This window comes from Cibotium barometz, chromosome 16, assembly GCF_041138505.1.
Source record: "Cibotium barometz isolate CiBa-2024 chromosome 16, ASM4113850v1, whole genome shotgun sequence".
Classification (NCBI taxonomy): Eukaryota; Viridiplantae; Streptophyta; class Polypodiopsida; order Cyatheales; family Cibotiaceae; genus Cibotium; species Cibotium barometz.
In genome coordinates this window covers 35,455,550-35,476,510 of record NC_141061.1, presented here as the reverse complement: position 1 = coordinate 35,476,510, position 20,961 = coordinate 35,455,550, and the positions used below count along the sequence as shown (strand labels likewise).

The following is a 20,961-nucleotide window of genomic DNA, read 5'->3' as shown; positions in this document are numbered from 1 at the left end:
TTAGTCAAGAAATTGAAGTTGAAAACTCAACCTTGACAATACACATATATAATTGAGCTAGCAAATGGTAAAAGACCAAAGGTTTGGGATCAACAGGTTGTAGGCCTTGGTCTCACCATTCGATTCTATTTAAGTAGCTTAAAGCATGTTTTGTTGTGGTGCAAGCGAAAAGGAACAACACGCAAGGAAGAATCTAAAAATTGAGTATGAAACGTTGATATTGGATGCCATGGATCGAGAAGATTGTCAAACCAAGAGAGTTAACCAAGTCTTGGAGGACTAATGTTGGGGAATGACATAAGAATTGGGAAAAATATTCACTTTTGTTAGAGTTGCATAAAATTTTAGCCCCATTCCTCTACAAACTTTTCTCTATTTAAATTGAATCATGGGTTTAATCCACTGATACCAAGTGCAATTAGATTATCTCTAAGAAGAACAAGTGCAAATGGACCAAACACTCTTTGAACGAGGAGAAAATGTTCCTACTCAACCCTCTGAAGTTTTAGGATAATCCATCAAGTTGTCATCTAGATATTGGAGATTGCAAACAATTTAATGAGTCAAATATGTGGCTTATATGTTGGATTTATCAGAAGACTATTGTGTTCACTCAATATTTCATGTGTTGGATTTACCACAATACTATTATGTCCACCCAACATTTCATATGTCGTTTGGCATATTATCTTTATGACAATGATAACTTTGTGGACGAAATGGTTTTTTTGCAAAAGCTTGGTCAAGAATGCACCTTGTCAAATGAAACTTGAGAAACAAACTCAATACAAGAGCATTACCTTGAGCATTGAGAGTGATTATTCTTAAAAAAGAGAGAATGCTACAACCCCTACAAGTACACGGTGACAAAGCATCAAACACACTACCAAAGCATGAGACCCATTCTTAGGTAATTAGTGTTAACACTTGTCACCCATACCAATCGGGCACAAAGGATGCATGAGTATGGTGTGGTTGGTAGGGTACACATTGGATGCATGAGTCACAAAACTATTGGCTGGTTAAACGAAGTATGGCATGCTAAGATTTTCATTTTCTTTTGTTTTGTTTTTCAAGATGAGGTTAACTAGGCACATATGTGTAACCCTAAGGCACAGATGTGCCCTATTAAACTCGAAAGACCAAACAGTTTTGTCACTAGTTTCGACGAATGGATCTATCACATGAGTATGGTCTGGCTGGTAAAGTACACACCAAACGCACAAAAGGCCGGGTGGTTAAACAAAGTATGCCATGCTATAATTATTATTCTTGACAGAGCTCCTCCCATCAAGTTTCTGCATGTAAAGTTACTGTTCTCCTTGGAGGTTGAGCTGTGACAAGTACTGGGGTGCAGCTAGTTGATTGATATAGGCCAAATTGCTCGATAACGTTTTAGATGGTCAGTGGCCAACTTGGTTTTCTCTACCGCTACTTATGGCACATTCAAAAGTGTGTGAAAATTTTTTGAGTTGATGCCAGATTAGACCACAATTTAGTTATATGAGCATAATTAGAAGGTATCATTGTGGAGTCAGGAACATAACTATATACAGTGAATCAGATATAGCAAAGCATTATATTAATCTACATGGCTTTCACGTCAGAGGGCACACCATGGATGTATCTGCCAGTGTAATCAGTGCTGTTTTTTTCAACAATGCAAGCACGTTGCAGACCCATAGAGCACACCATGGATGTATCTGCCAACGTAATCAGCCCTCTATGGGTCTGCAAGCACCTTGCAGACCCACAGAGCACACCATGGATGTATCTGCCGACGTGATCAGTGCCGTTTTTTTCAACAATGCACGCCATGGAATTTTTGCACCTCTATAGGTAGGGGTTCATGCTTTCTATAGTGCACATGACAGTTGTGTGGACACGCTAACATGTGCCAGAGCCAGACACTACGCTCATGTGTGTATCTATATGCGCATGTGAATCATGATGCAAGATCTCTAATGGATCATCTTAAGGTGTGGAATTCATCAAAATATAGTTTAAGCTCATTGTAAGGACATGTCATTCATTGATCTCCTCTAAAGTGATGTAGCAATCTCGGACTGAACTTCCCCTCTTAATTGTAACCTGCAAGCACATTAAAAAAAAGATGCTTTTGAAACTAAAGCTTTTGGTGTAGCCTGGCAGTGACAGGCTTCGACCTGTATACTCATGCTACTCATGCTGCCCATGTTTCCTATAACTGAATAAATACTTTTAAAAAAAACACCATAGCTTTGAATTCAAAACGAATAGCCATACCCTCACAGTTTCTCCTACTTGACGATTGTCGAAAGCTGCTAAAAGATCTTCCACGGCACTTAACATCTGCCACCAGACATTGTGGCATTGTGAGCTTACACACAAAGCCAATATAATAATACACCAACTGCCTTGTAAGAGACCGAAACACACTGAAATGGCACTAGGCACAAAGGAAATTAACCAAACCTGGCCATTGATGGCAACTATTACATCTCCCAATACTATCCTTCCAGCCGCATTTCTTGACGTGCCCCGAAGACCCGCCCGTGCAGCTCCGCCATTAGGACTCACATCAAGCACAAGCACACCCAAGACTCCAACCTGTTTTGCTTGACTGTCACTTGCACATATAATGCCCAGCCCTGCCCTCACTGCTTTTCCATCTCTTATAATCTCATTGACAACCCGTCTGACAATATCCACCGGGATTGCAAAACTAACCCCTACACTCGCTCCAGATGGTGAATAAATTGCTGTGTTTACGCCTATCAATCGACCTTGGCTATCTAGCAGAGGGCCTCCAGAGTTTCCCGGGTTGATGGATGCATCGGTTTGAATGACACCCCGGATCATGCGCCCGCTCACACCCATTATGTCCCTTCCTACCCCTGAGATAATTCCACTAGTGAGGGTGCGATCAAGCCCAAAAGGATTTCCAATGGCCAAGACATGCTGACCAACTTGTAAAGCCTGCCAGGGAGCATACCACACACATACACACAACATCACCTTCATATACCTCCCTGATTCAAAATGTTTTCAATGAAAAAAAGATGGCAGTCAAATTAAATGATGTCATTTAAGGTCTTTGTCTGTATCCATGCATACATTCACATACATAAATATATACATCAGCTTAGGGGTCAAACCTGTGACGTGCCTACACAGACCGGCTTCAACTTAGAGGATGGAGCAGCAATTTTCATGACTGCAAGGTCCTTGTTCTTGGCAACACCAACCACTGATGCATCCCATGTTGTTGTGTCTGCCAACGTTACACGAGCACGGTTCCCATTCATGATGACATGATAGTTCGTGACAATATGGCCATCCTTATCCCACACAAAACCACTGCCCGTGCCCCTAGGAATATCCATGGTGTTGAGAGAGACTTCATTTGAGGTTGTGATGTTCACCACGGAAGAGCTTGCCTCTTGGAAAACTTTGATTGTGTTGCGCTCCGCATCTAGCCACCAATCTAGCCAATCCACAGTTGTGTTAAGGATACATAAAAACAATAAATTTTTCCAGCTGACTGCATTCAGACTACCAACAGTTAGCGGCTGCACCTTCCTCCTGTCTCAGTGTTGGACTAGTCTTTGAATAAAGTTCAGGAGAATCCAACGGAGGCTCAAGCTCATTCAAGTAAAGTTGTAGCAGATGTTGGGCGGCCACTGGTATGTACCCTTGCGTATCTACAAGCCGCTCTACCAACTCTCTTTTCTCCAGACAGTCTCGGTAATCGACACCCCCCAAATCAAGGACTTGCTTCAGTTGACTGACCTTGAGAACCTCAAGGGCAGAAAAATCATAGTTAGGATGGGGTACGTCTCGATGTGCCTGTTGGGATACAGGAATGGTGCCAGTCATTTGTGCTCCGTTCCTCCTAGAATGTGCCCATACATCCCTCTTCATATGCTCATTAGGGTAAGAACACCAAAACACCAGATTCAAATCATGTCCTCTTCTCATGCCATGGCCATGGCTGTTCTGTCCACCATCGCACAATTGTGTATAGAGCTGTTGCACAAGTTCACAGCAATGGTGTCATTGATTTCATGAAAAAAAAAGTAAATTTTCCTATGATACAGAAATTTTGCAGGTAAACTAGCAATACTTTGCCTGCATCCCTCTATCCATGTATGTAAGCATTTTTGTCACATTTTTATCTATCCATATCATTTATTGCTGCATGCATTACGGTCTCTGTTGATGCACATGTACGTATGTGCACATACACCAATAAATGAATATAATGTATGCATGTTTATATGTATTATGTATTGAGGTATGCGCGTATGTATTTATGTATTGATGTATGCATGTATGTATGATGTATTATGTACGTAAATGATGTATGCATGTATGTATGATGTATTATGTACGTAAATGATGCATGTATGTGGGAGTGTGTAAATTCGAGGATAATCAAACATATCTCCATTGAAGATCGTAGAGAAGTGCTAAACAGGTTCTCTTACCTTGGACAATTTCGGGATACCGCTTCTTCTGAAGGTTTGTTTGGAGCTTGCCGATCTGAGCTTTCTAAGAGAAGAAGCTCCGCGCATGGCCATCTCAGTTACTTGAAGGGCAGGGTTTTGACAAGCAGAGGCCATTGATAACATATGACGTTAGTCCGGGAAAAAGCAGTAAACTAGGGTTATGGAAGATTAGGGTTTCCGCAAAATGGCACCAAGTTATGCCACTCACTCCCCCACACCTTGCAGCAACCCTAGATTCTGTCTGAGCCCATTAAAATTTCGGATTGAAAAAAAAAAAAGGAATATTGAGAAATAATTGAGCCCGGATGGTGGCAAATTACAGCCAGAATTGCAGAGATCACTGGAAGAAAGAAAGAAAATATCCACCCAAAAAAAAAAACACACAACGGATGGAAGATTATAGGGAGATTTATAATGAAAATATCAAATAATTGTAAAATTGTTGAGGAAAAAATAGGGGAAAAGTATTGTAAAATGCTTTGCTTTCCCAACAAAAGTCACCATGGAAGCTTGGCTATGTCGAAAGCTGAGGAAACTCTCTCTGCCCAAATCACGCTTCCTGCGATCTTTTGTTCTTATAGGCAAGCAATGAAAAGTTGGGTTTGGTTTGATTTTGAGAGATGAACTGCGAAGCTCATCATGATGCTTCCTATTTGTATTGCAAACGTGGCGGTTTTCCAACACATACGTTTTTTTTTCAAAGGCGGTTTTCCAATTAAATGTGTGCTCAAAGGCGGTTTTAATGCATGGGCCTTCAAACTATACCCTATACCTTCAAAAACTCTACAAAGTCTCTTTTTTTTTTTGGATCAAAAGTTATATTTATATATATATATATTGACTGAAATTCTTTACATCAAAGTATCCAGAGCTTCTATTATCAAAATACCAAAGCCCTGCATATGTTTATACATCGGTTTATAGTCAAACCCTGTTCAAAAGATCATTAATCAATATCCATCTCTCATCCTCAAACACAAAGGAGGATTTCTCCCATGAAATTTGATACCCAAGCTGAATGCAAGCTTTCATTAAACTTTCTACTATGCACCATTTAGGTGATTGCTGCTCCAAAACCTCCCCTTTTTTTTGACCAAACTTTGACCATTGGTATGGTACCCAGAGGGTTCTCAATGAATGCTACAAAATTGTAATCCATTTGTTTAACTTTCTTGTACCACCTTTTAGTTCTTGGCCCATATTTCTCTGGCCTTGTCCTTGTCTTGGGCTTTGTACAAACCTGAATATACCAACACAACAAAAACAGTTAGACTCAACCTAGTATGCCTACAAGTATCCCCTTTCATAGGTGAAATTAAGAGATAGCTGCCTGCAGATTCTGTATCATTTGCACCATCACAACCTTGTTCAACTTATTTACCAAGTGAATAGACCAACACATATATGCACACACTTATACATCAATCATGTTGTGTCCAAGCCTATATCAACAGCTTTTTGAAAAACAATGCAATTTTTGGTGTTCCAAATTTCCCACATACAGCAAAATCTTATAATGTTAAACACAAAATCACTACATTCCTCATTAACAGTCCATTTGCCAAGCAACCAATCCTCCCAAGATCCATGTATCCCAATGCAATCATACACCCATTTACATATTTTGGCCCAAGCACCTCTAATAGTTGGACAGTCCCAAAATGCATGTTTCCCATCTTTAATAGCAGTTCTACATCTAGGACAGCATCCACTAGTGAAGTTCCTCTGTATTAGCTTGCTTCCCAAAGGAAGGGCTCCCATACAGACCCTCCATAGAAATGTTTGGGCCTTAACAGGAATATCCAGCTCCCATCTTTTCTTCCAACTGTGAGGACTCCAATTTATTTTCCAGATCTTGTTATAGTATACCACATTATCCTTAGTTTTCCTAAGTTCCTTATATACACAATTAGTGTTCCCCCTATCCAGCTTAGTCCCATTAAACGAGGTCCAGTCCTTAACCCAACATGTGTCATCCCCCTGAGCAGTGGATACCTAGCCTTTCTGTACCTTTTCTAGCACAACTCTGACTAGTTTCCCTTCCCTGTAGTTCATATTGAAATCCTCATCCATCTGTTCAGGTTCTTTTCATCCCACAAAAACCTTATCCCTACGGTCAAACAGCTTCTTGAGCCCTTTTATTATTCAGCCTCATAGCAGTTTTAAGATCCTGAAGTACAAGAGGAGGATTGAACTTATGAGTCCACCATATCCCAAGACATAGCAAAGAATTCCGTGAGGCCCTAGTACATCCTTCCCAAACTGTAAGAATCAGGATCTCTTTCCACTTGCTACTGAACATCTTAGCCAAGGCTGACCCTGTAATTTTCAAAGGAGCATGTGAAAATAACTTGTCTTTCCAATCTTGTCCTTGCCAATTACCTCTAGCCCAAACTTGATGATCTTCAACAATTTCCCTAAATGTCTTTGCCTAAATTTTCTCTTGTTGTAGGCATTTAGGAAGCAGTAGTGCAATTCTGGCAGTTGTGTGAGAAGGAAGGTGAAGAATGCCAATGCCTCCTTCTTCCTTGGGCAATGTCAGTCTATTCCATGCTAGCCTTCTTATCAGAGTTGCCATTTCTCCATAGAAACTCTTTGATGGGTTTTATAATCTTCTACCAATTAGTTTTACCAAAGTCCAATACTGGACATAAAAACATAATATATGCATTTAATACTGTATTACAAATGTCAACTCTATCATGAAATGGAACTCTAATACCCTCCCACTTCCTAAGTTTCTGTTGAAACCTGTCCAAAGCCTAGTCAGTAAGGTGTTTATTAGTTACATCCACTCCGAATGGTACCCCAAGGTGCCTAAGTATTTGTCCTCTTTTGATGACTTCACAGCCCCATCTCTCAAGGTCTAAGTTATTATCCTCGGACAAACTTATGATTTTGACTTATGAATATTTCATTTGGATCCTGAGGCATCAACAAAGTCCTGAATTATCCCCAATGCTCTCCTAGCATTCTCATTATCTGCTTGCAAAAATAAAAGAGAATCATTAACAAAACAATGTATTATCAACTACTCCCCATTATTCAGCTTCAAGCCAGGCAGATTCCAGATCCACAATCAAAGGGTGAGAAGCAATAGCAAACAGTAAAGGGGCAAGGGGACAACCCTGTCTCACAGATCTATTTACTTGAAACCCTCCAACAATCCTGCCATTCAGCAACAGCTTAGATTGACTTCCAAAAGTGAGGGTATATATACATGTAGCCATCCTTATCCCAAACCCTAGTTTCTCCATCACCCTGGTAATAAAAGACCAATGAATTCTATCATATGCTTTCTCTAGATCCAACTGCATCATAATACATTTCTGCCTTGTCTTCAAAGGCAAGTCTCTGCACAACATTGTAGCATATATGTTATCATATATAGACTGCCCTTAATAAAGCCATGCTGTCTCTTAGAAATAATATCCTGAAGAGTAGCAGTAATCCTGATGGCAATGACTTTAGCTAGGACTTTGTAGATCACGATCATCAAAGTAATTGGTCTCCAATGATTAAATCTCTCATAAGCAAATTGTTTGGAAATAAGCTTGATTAATCCCTTCTTTAAGTCCCTTTCCAAATTGCCTATTCTAAAAGCTTCTTTACAAGTTCTCCCAACAATATCCTTCAGGTAAGGCCAGAAAGCTATGAAGAATTCTACAGAGAGCCCATCCCAGCCTGGTGATTTTTCCTTTCCCAGCTTTTGAAGGGCATCCCAGCATTCATCTACTTCAATATCCCTCTCCAGCCATCTAGCCTTGTCAAAGTCAATCCTTCTATTTATTAAATCAAGTATTTTGTTTTCAGCCTGATATCTCTTTGTAGACTAGTCCTCCCCTACCCCATAAATTTTACAAAGTCTCATGCATTTTAATCATTTAGCTCAAAAATCCATAAATTTTCAAAATAATTGTAAAATTTTGAAGTCACTAAGTTTTAATGTCCATCGAGAAAAACATCTTGAACAATGATGGATTGTTTCGGCTTGTCCACTCCATAGACATGTCCGCATTACCAACCTCCCTTGCATGTATGCTAGCACCTTGCCAATCCCCCAAGTCCCTAGTCTAGTTGCACTCCATGCTAGCTGGGCCATCCTGCATGCTAGCCGCACATAGTCTAGTTTCCACCATTGTTTATCACTAAGAGGTATGTACATGTTGTCGGAGACTAACCGCTGTCTCGATCAACCTATTGAGTGTCTCTGGTTATACGTGCAACAATACACCAGTCTGATATGAACCATGCACACAATAGCACAAACAGGGAAATATGTAAAGTGCCTAAGGTCAGATGGAGGGGGAGAGTACTTCTCCAATGAGTTCTCTGAATTTTTGAAGAAGAATGGTATTCAGAGACAGTTTAAAAATGCAGATACACTCCGCAGCAAAATGGAGTTGCTGAGCGGAAAAACAGGCACATTGCTAAGATTGCGCGAGCATCGATAGATCATGGGTGATATGCGGCCAGTGGGATGACAAGCTGTATGACAGCCATTCTAGAGACTAGCATAGTTATAGCGCCAGCTCATTTAGTTGGGTTCACACTATAGAGAACCCTAGTATGTATTTGGTTGAGTACCTTTTCATATGTGTGTACTCTTATCTTTGTATATGGTGTGTTGAGTGTTGAGTGAAGAACAAGATTTTCAGCTTCTCACCTTCTTGTGTTTTCTCTTTAGGGTTTTGTGAGTGTGTGTGTGCTTGCAAGAGCTCAAGCTCTCTTCTCCCCTGCATCTTTTCATGTCTATGCAGGATGGTAAGGTGAAGTACCTTGTAAATGTACTTCGTGTTCCGAACATTATAAATAATCTGGTTTCTGTTAAGCCAGATGATTAAGTAGGGTTTGCAGGTCCGGTTTAACCTTGATGGTTGCTATGTAGAAGACTTTAAAGATAGTGCAGGTTGGTTGCAAAAGGCAACAGAGTGGGCAGAATGTTTACATTGAATGTAAATATGTCTGAAGTGAGTTCTGCAATGTTTGCAAATGGTTCAGGAGTTGTTGCAGATACAGACATTTGGCATAAGAGAATTGGGCATGTAAATGTGCAAATAATGAAGTCTTTGGCCCCGCCTCTTTCCCCTTGCATCTCTAGGTCAGGCTCTTTTTGTTTAACTGCTTGATCCCCTTCTTCTCTTGATTGGGTGGATCCAATGTCAATCATATCTTCTTCGGATCCATCTTGGATTGTGACCCTGGTGTCACCCTTACCCACTTTTTCACTCTCCTTCTCCGGCTAGTTTTGAAAGTGGTTGCATTTGCTGGGTTCTTCCCCTTTGTCCCCTAATTGGGCCTGGGCTCGTGTCAGGACATTGAGTGGCGTGATATTTCTAGGTTGCACACCAATGGTCCGGAAAGTGGCCTGGTTAGAAGTGGAAGTCGAACCACTTGCGCAGTATGGATAGTCCTTGATCAAATGATCAATGCCAGATTTAGTACAAGTAAGTACTGGCATGTCATAGGGTGGAACAGTCAATTGTTGGGGTTGGTGCGTATGAACCACATTCTTGTTTGGACACTTAGTGATTCGATGCAGCCCACCGCAACAACCAAAACATTGTACCAGTCCTCTCCTCATATTTGAGTTTATGGCCTTACCCTTCCACTGTACTGTGGTTTGAAACACAGGTACTGAAGTGTTATTTTATAGGACATAAAATTGTGGTGCAATCTCTATAGCTTCCTCATAGTACTCTCCATTGAGTTCTACTTCCTCATAGTACTCTCTACTACAGCTTCCTCATAGTACTCTCTACTACAGCTTCCTCATAGTACTCTCCATTGAGTTCTACTTCACGCACCATATCCATATCTTCTGATGGCTCTTCAATCAAGACTCGGTTGATTTTAGCCTGTGGTGGCAGTTGTGGTGGTAGAACAGGTGGCGGGGCAGAGGTGAAGTGTCTTGTACCCGAAACATCCCCCTAGGTAAATAGGAAGAGTTTGGATGTCCTGTAGCTATAGTGATTTGCATAATTGGTGTTGGTAAGGTTAATGGAGCTCTATGTGCCGGCAGCTATGCAACTGTTTGGAACCTTGGATACCTGCACATGGAGGTGTCGTGATTCCCTAATTTTACACAGTGTGCATAATAGAGTAGTGGCCTTTTCGTAGAAGATGCTCAGGATGAGTCCATGCCCAGATGTTTCTCTTCCCTCCTTTACCTTCAATTTTTCCAGTACTGCATTATTGAGTTCCTCCACAGTCATGTTTCTGACTTGCTTGCTCCGAGTTCCAATCTGTGACTTGAAACATGCGAAGTCATTGCTGCCGAAGATATTCTGACATCTTTCGGTTGTGGCAATTCCAGCATATTATCTTTCGGTTGTGGCAATTCCAACATATTATCTTCATATTCAATTTCAAGTTTACAACATGCATCCAGAGTAGCCGGTTGGGCTAATACCAGATAATCATGCATCTTGTGGTCTCTAACTCCTCTCTGGAAACAAGGCAATAACTGATCCGACCGTTAGCCTTTCCCATAGTTTGCACCTTGAATGTAAGTGCTTTAGCCAAGACACATAGTCTCGCATCATCGACTCCATTTCCTTTTGTTTGATGTTATGTAGGTGTGCCACAGGACTTCATCTGTCGCCACTTCTGGCAAAGCTGGGCACAAACACATTCTTGAGTCATGTGAAGTTAACCGTATCCTCGGGTTTGAGGGTTCACAACCATTGATGTGCTTTCCCATCTAGGGTCAGTGAGAATGCATGAATCATTGCTACATCACTAACTGGCCCGCAGGTTTCGCATGTGGACTCAAAGATCTCTACATGTTGAATAGGATCCCCATCCCCAGAGAATTTGAGAACAAGCTTTGAAATGATGTGTGGATTCATTTGGGAGGGTCGGGATTCTAGAGCAGTGCCTAGTTCCCTGACCATTCCTCGGCACATTTCCGTAGCCATATTCAACAAATCCGTCCTTGTGGCTGCATTAAGATCTATGGTTGGATCCACCCTTCCTTGGTCTTTGAGGAATTTCCCCCCTACCTAGACCTCGTCTTCTTCCTGTGTTGGATCTGATAGGCACTCTGGTCTATGGGATGGTCCGCCTGCCACTTCATTCTGGAATGGCTCATCTCATTAGCCGCCTTTGTACGCCTTTGTAGAATTAAGAGTTCCATGTCCTATAGGAACACGGGATGATTGATCATCTGCTCGATGTCCTTTTTGGTGTGTACAGGCGGTCTTCCACTTCACCCGCTTCTCTTGGTAGATTATCCCCTTCATCTAGGGTTATAAACCCTTCCTCCGCTCTCGGCTCTTCATTAATGGGTTCTAAGTTTGGAATTTCTCCCTCACTTCTGCCCATGACTATTTTCGGCTCTTTACCCCGTGATTGAAGTAAGTTTACACTTCCATCTCCTTTTGTTTGGCTCTAGCCCTTCGAGTATCGATCTCTTATTTTCTTAAGCTCATTTCTCGTAGCTATCGTTCTACCTCAATCCTTTTCAGATCTAATTCTACTTCCTCTAAGGATGGGAAGAATACTTGACCAGTCTCCTTTTGTTTGGCTCTAGCCCTTCGAGTATCGATCTCTTATTTTCTTAAGCTCATTTCTCGTAGCTATCGTTCTACCTCAATCCTTTTCAGATCTAATTCTACTTCCTCTAAGGATGGGAAGAATACTTGACCAGTCTTGGCTGCACTTTCCATGTCTCTTCTCATTCGGGGGGTGCCTATGTTTGACAGTCCCGAATTCGAAGTTTGGATAAGTACTTCTTGCCTTGGACCAAGCCCAGCGCAGGTTGACGGACCCATGCCGCAGATTGCGCTTCTTGAGATTTCTAGACCTCAAGTGCATGTGAATATGATTTGATAAGCTATTTTGCTGCCCCAATTAAATTTTGGTCAGATTATGTCAACTTGTTTCTCTGAGGCCATGAGATTATAGAGAACAGTTCACGGCATGAAGTCTCAGAAAACAGTTCATGTCGTGAACGATTTTATGCACTTTCACGTGTTTAAAATTTTTGCTTTGGACTCAGAATTCCAGGTTACCTTGTTATGATTTTCAATGCTCTTTCTCAAGAATTCCTTAACCTTAATCTGACAATACCAGGTTCGTGAGTTGGATTTGATTAAGACATGAAATTGTAGAAAAAGTTCACGCCGTGTGATGAAGGTTCATGTCGTGATGAAAAGCAATTGGTTCACGTCATGAACTGAAAATGGTTCACGCCGTGAAGGGTTCTAAAATTGTAAGATTCCTACCCAGCCTCTCAAAATGTCCAGCATCTTCCCCTGTAATCAATCCCTCTTCAGAAATATAAAAGACTTGTTTCTAACTGTTTTAACCTAGAGAGAGAAAATATTCTAGAGAGAGAATATTCATATTTTTAATATTTTTGGATAGAAAATTATCTCATCTTATTAAAATAAGTTCCCCTGAAACAGAAATTCAAAAAGAACTTTCCAATGTGCAATTGGAATTAATTGGAAATGTGTATAAAGGACCTTAGCCTAAGGGTCTAGATTTTCAGAAATTTTTGGATTATGGTCCAATTAAGGTTCCTATGGGCCAATAGCATCAATCCATGTGTAGGGAGGAGATAAATCCAATTTTGTAAAAGAAGATACCCAAAAATGAGTAAATGCTCACATAAGATGAAGAGTTGAAAATATACAAGGTTTATTAGTAAAAAACTATAAGCAATATTAAAAATATGAGATATTTTGGGTATCCAAAAATGAGTAAATGCTCACATAAGATGAAGAGTTGAAAATGTACAAGGTTTATTAGTAAAAAACTATGAGCAATATTAAAAATATGAGATATTTTGGGTATAATGATTTCATATTGACACTATGTAAGGAAGGGGAGTTCTTTAAAGGAGGTGCATATTTCACATAAGATGAAGAGTTGAAAATATACAAGGTTTATTAGTAAAAAACTATGAGCAATATTAAAAATATGAGATAATTTGGGTATAATGATTCATTTTGACACATATGTAAGGAAGGGGAGTTCTTTAAAGGAGGTGCATATTTCACATGCTTGAATGAGTTTTAAACTCATAAAAATTGAGATATTTCATCTCTCCTCTCTCCTAATTCAAGTCTAGTTACAAAAAGTTAGCTCAACTGACCTAAAAATGGTGAAAAATTGACCAAACTGAGTTGGAAAATTCTAGAATCAGTTTGTTTGGTTAGGAGCTCAATTTTTCCTATAAATAGAAGCCTCCCCTTGTTGAAAAAAAATATATAGTGTTTATGCATCGTTACTCTACTCCATCTAAGCCAAGAACTGTGAATTCATTAATAATTCACTAGTTTTTGGAGCTTCCCTCTTTCTTCAATCCCCATTGGTGGCTCCATCAACATACTTAACCAATCAATTGGTTGGGGGCCTCTACCGTGAACAAAGAATCAAGCAATTTGTAAGGTAATTAGTGAATATTGATCTTTTCTATAATTTCTCAATGTTTCTCTCTTCTCAACCCCTCTCAAGCTTGAGAAGCTTAATTGGTATGGTTTTTAAATGCTATTGAAGTTAATTGGTGAATAGTAGTGAAGAGTTACATAATTTGATGAATGCTATTGAAGTTAATTGATTAATGATAGTAAAGAATTACATAAATTTCTATTTATGTTTAAATTCTAATGGTTTTTATGTAATTTCTCTCTCTCACTCAAGAAATGGTCATACTCATGACCCATTCTCAATCCAAATGAAGCTTTTCATAAAGCTTTTCCTTAACCCAAGATTAAGCTATGCTTGAGGCCAAATTAATGGCTTTTTTCTATGCTTTTAGTTTATGTATATTGATGATTCAATCCATTATGGATTAATGATCCAATTAGAGATCATTTTAATTATTTCCTTAATGATAAGCTTTATCTCTTAAAAAAATTGAGATTTATCAATCATAGTAGCGGAGCTATGGTAAAATTTTTATAAAAATTATGCATAAAATAATTTCATTCAAAGCATAAAGAGAGGACTTCCTACCATATTCTAGGAATTATCATCCTAGATTAATTGAAAGAATTTCATTATAATCATGGAGAAATTGAATTTTAATATTATGCATAACGGATAAGTTTTTATATCAAAAGTGTTATTTTTACCATTTTTATTTCATGCATAGAATGCATAATGGATAAATTTTTATATCAAAAGTGTTATTTTTACCATTTTTATTTCATGCATAGAAGTATGCATAATGGATAAATTTTTATATCAAAAGTGTTATTTTTACCATTTTTATTTTCATGCATAGAAGTACGCATAATGGATAAATTTTTATATCAAAAGTGTTACTTTTATCATTTTTACTTTCATGCATAGAAGTATGCATAATGGATAAATTTTTATATCAAAAGTGTTATTTTTACCATTTTTATTTTCATGCATAGAAGTATGCATAAAAGATAAATTTTTATATCAAAAGTGTTACTTTTATCATTTTTATTTTCATGCATAGAAGTATGCATAAAGAATAAATTTTTATATCAAAAGTGTTACTTTTATCATTTTTATTTCATGCATAGAAGTATGCATAATGGATAAATTTTTATATCAAAAGTGTTATTTTTATCATTTTTATTTTCATGCATAGAAGTATGCATAAAAGATAAATTTTTAAATCAAAAGTGTTACTTTTATCATTTTTATTTTCATGCATAGAAGTATGCATAAAGGATAAATTTTTATATCAAAAGTGTTACTTTTATCATTTTTATTTCATGCATAGAAGTATGCATAATGGATAAATTTTTATATCAAAAGTGTTACTTTTATCATATTTGAATTTCATGCATAAAGGTATGCATAAAAGTTGATTATTTTATTATAAAAGTGTGACTTTTATCATAATTGAATTTCATGCATAGAGGTATGCATAAAAGTTGATTATTTTATTGTAAGAGTGTTACTTTTATCATATTGGATTTCATGCATAGAGGTATGCATAAAAGATATTCTTTTTATACTAAAAGTGTGATTTTCATCATAAATGGATTTTATGCATAACTTAGATGCATAAGAGAAATTCTTTTATTCTAAAAGTGTAATTCCTACCAAATTGAATTTATGCATAAGAAGATGCATAAAAGTTTGATTTTTAATTCAAAGTGTCATTCTCATCTAAATTGAATTTATGCATAGGAAGATGCATAAAAGAATAAGATTTCAATTCAAAAGCGTTATTCTCATCCAAATTGAATTTATGCATAGGAAGATGCATAAAAGATGGATTTTTAATTCAAAAATGTCAATTCTCATCCAAATTGAATTTATGCATAGGAAGATGCATAAAAGATTGAATTTTAATTCAAAAGTGTCATTTTCATTTAAAATGAAACTATGCATAGGAAGATGCATAAAAGATTGATTTTTAATTCGAAAGTGTTAGTCTCCTTAAATGGAATTTATGCATAAATAAAAATGTAGAGAAATCTTATATCAAATATAAGAATTCTCTTGTATTCTATAAAAAGATATGAAATGTGATAAGACGTGATAAGAGGTGTATGAGATGTGATAATATGTGATAAGATGCGTATGGGAAGTGATAAGATGTGATAAGATGTGATAAGAGGTGTATGAGATGTGATAAGATGTGTATGAGATATGATAGGATATGATAAGATGTATATGGAATGTGTAGGGCGAGAATGGATGAAATATGGATGTATGGATGTAGATACGGATATGTATGTATGAATGTGAATGTGGATGTGGATGTGTATGTATGAATGTGAATGTGGATGTGGATGTATGGATATGAATGTGGATGTGGATGTGGATGTATGGATGTAGATACGGATGTGGATGTATGTATGTGGAAGTGGATGTATGAATGAGGATGTGAAAATGGATGTATGCATGGATGTGTATGTAGAATAATGAATGTGAATGTGTATGGGAAATAATGTGTCGTCGATATGAGTGAATGGATGATGATGAATACATATGAATGGGATGTGGAATAAGTAATGTGGACTAAGGAGGATAAAATGGAAAAGACGAGAGTTCGATATAGAAACTGTATTTTGTGAACTGTTTGTAAATGACTGTTTTATGTCAAGAATGCTGGGGAAGCATTTTGACCGTCTTGTGGATTAAGGTCATGGAGACCTAACTAATAAAGTTGCAACTGCTGACGGAGAGTCAATGGAGGACGTCTCGCGTAGCAAGGTCTTGACCAGCCTCGGTTCGATTCAAATGGTGAGCTTCCGGTACGGTGGATTAGGGACCAAGGAAGCGGCCTATGAGTGAAGCGCTAGGTCACCTGCGAAGGATCCTAGAGGGTGCTGACCATACGGTGCTCGGGCTCAGGGTCACCGAAGATACCCACATGTGCGTTGTGGAAGATATTGGAACAAGGAGTAAGAGTTGTTTCTGAAACCGGGCATGGATCTGGTTGATTGACCTTGCTGGTCCTCAACGGATGAGTCCATGGCTCTTTTATATGGATCTGTGGGTTGATCTTGCTGATCTTCCACAGAGATTCCATTCTATTATATGAATATATTGCCGGTTACTATGAGCTAGGAACTATGGAAAAGGCCCCTGAGTGAACAGGTGGTGAGCATTTCTGGTTGCCAATGATGCCATAAGTATACCGATGAATGAATGACTAGAAATAAGGATTCAACCAGAGACTTTGAGGATTGTCCTCAGTGACATAATGGTTTCATTAAAGGATTGTTTTAAATGATGCTAAGAAAAAGGCAATTTCATATTGGGTGTGTAAGTGGTGTGACTAGTTTTATGTTTGCATGAACTTCCGGCTAGGGGGCCTTGGAACTCTTTTCCTTGGTACCCGGGACAAAAACCTAATCAAATTCTTAATTGGATCCCATCACTACAGTGGTTGGGCGGTTGGCTAACCCATTTTGCTTCTTCTATCTTCTGTAATAACAATAGTTGATCATGAAAGTGACCAGGCAAATTTCCAACAATTCTGATAGATGGGGGTTCACAAGCCTTGTGTGTTTTGCGACATTTGCCCACAATGTTCCCTCTCCTATCAACGGAAGTAGTTTTTCTAATTCTGGACGTGTGGCACGGAGAGGGTACGGTACATAGTGTTGCCGTGTGGGTGTGACTGCAGAATATGCCTCTGGGATAATCTGGCTAGTGGGATCAAAAGGAGTTATCTGCATAAGCATAAGCATAAGCATAATCTGGCTAGTGGGATCAAAAGGAGTTATCTGCATAAGCACCTGGAACATGAGCTTCGGCTTTAACAATGGATTGCCTTATTGTATGAATTCTTCATATTCTACAGCTGTCAAGGAATCCAAAACATTATTGTCAGTGTAAGGCAGGATATTATCAACTGGAGGCAGACTACGTACCTCCTGAGGTTGCTGTGGTGGAGATGGGATAGGGCAGAGAGTGTTAGTGGGAAAATCTATTTCTGACGCCAGAGAGAATGTAGAGTAGGTACATTCAGCTTGTGAAGAGGTAGTAGGTGGCACGCTAGGATATGGATTAAGGAGCCTATTGGCGATATTAGTTTATACAGGGTAAGTGTTTTTTTGGAAAAAGAAGATGGACCCTCATCTTTGTCTTAACCCGAACTAGGGGGTGGGTGGCTAGGTTTATAAACTTCGAAAAAGTTTTGAATTTCAGGGATTTCTTCGTCATCAACATAGGGGTAATTTATGTGAGTGGCATCAAAATTATAGCTTACGTTGGTGAGCATAGCCTCTAAATGCTTATGTATATTATTATATAGCTTGAGTATGCCAACCGAGTGATATAAGGTAGACTCACAAAGATTTAAATGTTGGTGAGTATTATATACTTCTAGCCACCCGTGACTAATTACCCATTGATAAGTATTAGTCACAACCTCGTAGGTTGGCTAGTGTCACTAGTATATCATCTGGAACAAACAGATTGAGTTTGTGGACACTATTGTCACTGGTATATCATCTGGAACAAACAAATTGAGTTTGTGGACACTATTGTCCAGGATGTCTGAATTTTGTAACACACGACACCAACTACGTAGGCTGAGGACTATGGGATGCTAGTGTCACTGGTATATCATCTGGAACAAATAGATTGAGTTTATGGACACTATTGTCCAGGATGTCTGAATTTTGTAACACACGACACCAACTACGTATGCTGAGGACTATGGGATGCAAAGGATAAAAGAAGATATCTTGCGGGTTAGTTAATATAAGATCCCCCCTCAAAATGCCCATAATGATGGTTGGATCAACATCTCGTTTGGTATTTTGTTTAATAAGGGTTAATTCTCCTAGGCCTATGTCTTTCACTAAGTTGATGTCATATTGAAGTAATGAGAGTGTTAGTGTAGATAAAAACAAGGTGAGAGTTTGAGGAGGGGCCTGAGGAGTTACTGGCAATTGTCCCAATTGCAAGGCATCCAAGAGGGTATGCAAATCATCGGTGGGCTCCTTCCTGCCTTTGACTTCTTTCTTGTCTGGCCAGTTGGCGAGCCAGTTCTTACATAAATACGGATATCAGCGTTGCTGAGCTGGTTGGAAATGGCTGTCTCCCTGACCATCCTCTCAGCATCCAGTTCCTCAAATCTTCTTGTTGCCACCTCCTGTGCTCTTCACAGTAACTTCTCTTTGATGGGCCTCAATAATTTGATTTAAATGTTGTGCTGCCAGTCTTTGTGTATCCTGTAATTGTGCTTCCAGTTGTGATATTGTCTCTTGTCTTCTTTGCGCCTCTGCTTGGTTGGTGACATTGTCTCATTGAGGGCCTTAATTTTTTTTGCATGTGCTTTGTTAGTCTGCTCTCGTTCTTGTTTTTGCAATCCTTGCACTTTTTCTTGTTCTTCTTTAAGGTGGTGGCTGTGAGGAGCTCTATTTGTTGTTAAAGCATATCCTCATTATGCTTTGTGCCATCTTGATACTCTTGCATTTTTAGTTGTGAGGCTTTGTGTTTGTGCTATCTCTTTTTGTAGCTGCTCCTTTGTTTGCTCTAGTCTTGCATTCAAGTCAGCATTTTCGTTGATTTTTTGTACAATGGTTTGACTTAAAACTAAATTATTGCTTTCCAAGGCACTGTATCTATTTTCTTGTTCTTCTGTAGCCTGTAAACTCTTTATGATTACTTATTTATGAGTTTCCTCTGCTGCCGCCCAAAGTATCTTTCACACTTTGTATTCGTGCATTGGCCTCTTCTAGCTGCTTCCATAGGTTGGCGTTCTTGTCATGCAGCATGTGTGTTGTCAATAAATGGCAATGCCACACCTTTTGTTCCTATTCCCAGTTGGTACTAGTAGTGACAGCATCTATTTCTGTAAGGGAATCATGGAGTAGTGCGCCGAGGCCTTCCAATGTATCGTGGAGGAACTATTGAGAATCCACATCCTTGAAAGATCTAAGTTGCGGCAGTGGCTCATTTTCATCCACCCTTCTTCGTTTGCTTAGACTGGAAGTATCTGGGGAGTGTGGCCACTTACTGGATTCTGCTGGATCCTCCAATTTTGGTGCTACGACTGGGGCTTCCTCGCTTACTGGACCTTCCAAGGAATGGCCCTTTTGTGTTTGTTCTTCAACTCCCTCTATTGGTATATCCACTAGTTGTGAATCCTTGAGCGGGGAGAGGTCTTTGAAAATAAGTTGTGCAGGGCTCGTTGGAGGGGAGAGCTATTGGTGTTATTCCTGCACAGTGGGGCTTTGTAGCTTTTCTTGGAGGGCCTCTTGGTATGTCCTGATCTCTGATGCCACTGCCTCTTCCAATTGCTGAGATTCTATTGTGACATCCACTAGTAACCCTCTCATTCTCTTGTCTGTCTTCTTCTTTCGGTCCTTCTTGATTGTCTTTATGAGCTGCTGTGTCTCTATTAACATTGGTTGTCCTTCTTCTATCCCTCCACCAGTAGATTATGTAGGGTCCTCGGGGATTAGGGCTAGCGCGGCAGGCTTTCCTCTGGTTCATCTTTTAACGGCCTCTTTGCCAACCTCTTTGCCACATGGTTAAGTATTTGGGTTTATAGGTACGGGTTTGCTGATCTTTGATGATGACTGATGTGCCTTGAGGTAATTCTCCATCTCTTTGTGCATGAAAAAGACCCAATCATCTTCCTTCTCTTCATGAGATTTTGCTATCCTGTTGAGACCGACCCTATTATATCTGTCAACTGGTTTGATTTGCATCATTAACGACATTGCTTGACAGGCTTTTTTCGTGGCTTCATCTTTGATGTTCTCATATTTTACCCCATCGGAGTTATAAGAATCTCTCTTTAGCATCTCCTTGATTGTGGCATTGTATCTATTGTGTGCTTGTGGGCCTTCACTGTCGTGGGGAGCTGTAAAGATTATCTGATGAGATCTTCTGTAAGCAGCTCTTCAGTGGTGCCTTCTGCCTTTGTAATTTTGCCTCTTTTTGTTTGCTTGTCATGTTCGGAGGTATTCCACGCAGAGTTCGGTGTCGATCACTCAGGGTAGCACTGCAACCATTTTGCCGAGGCTGACTTTTTCTAGGTTAGCTTTTACCTTGGCATCCTCCA

At 39.2% G+C, this 20,961-nt stretch overlaps 1 protein-coding gene across 2 annotated transcripts; it reads right to left on the bottom strand.

The window, feature by feature from the left end:
* Positions 1–1,531: 1,531 nt before the first annotated feature.
* LOC147630588 (protease Do-like 1, chloroplastic) lies at positions 1,532–5,140 on the bottom strand. 2 transcript variants are annotated; one of them, XR_015267677.1, is made up of 7 exons: positions 4,470–5,140; positions 3,558–4,008; positions 3,138–3,466; positions 2,455–2,958; positions 2,266–2,331; positions 1,966–2,091; positions 1,797–1,935 (listed from the first exon to the last, which is right to left on the bottom strand). XR_015267677.1 is itself a non-coding variant. In XM_086810515.1 (6 exons), exons 1-6 carry the CDS (start codon positions 4,611–4,613, stop codon positions 2,026–2,028), a joined length of 1,560 nt encoding a protein of 519 aa, XP_086666641.1. In that variant the 5' UTR covers positions 4,614–5,140; the 3' UTR covers positions 1,532–2,025. The 2 variants fall into 2 exon arrangements, 1 of the variants encoding a protein (XP_086666641.1); XM_086810515.1 differs by having other exon boundaries at positions 1,532–2,091.
* Between the last annotated feature and the right edge of the window lie 15,821 nt (positions 5,141–20,961).

Excerpts from the sequence above, each read along its gene's own strand:
- LOC147630588 (XM_086810515.1), bottom strand. The coding sequence starts at position 4,613 with ATGTTATCAATGGCCTCTGCTTGTCAAAACCCTGCCCTTCAAGTAACT. Across the intron at positions 2,959-3,137 it reads TCTGTGTAGGCACGTCACAG|GCTTTACAAGTTGGTCAGCA; the intron begins GTTTGACCCCTA and ends GCTCCCTGGCAG. Across the intron at positions 2,332-2,454 it reads TAGTTGCCATCAATGGCCAG|ATGTTAAGTGCCGTGGAAGA; the intron begins GTTTGGTTAATT and ends GTCTGGTGGCAG.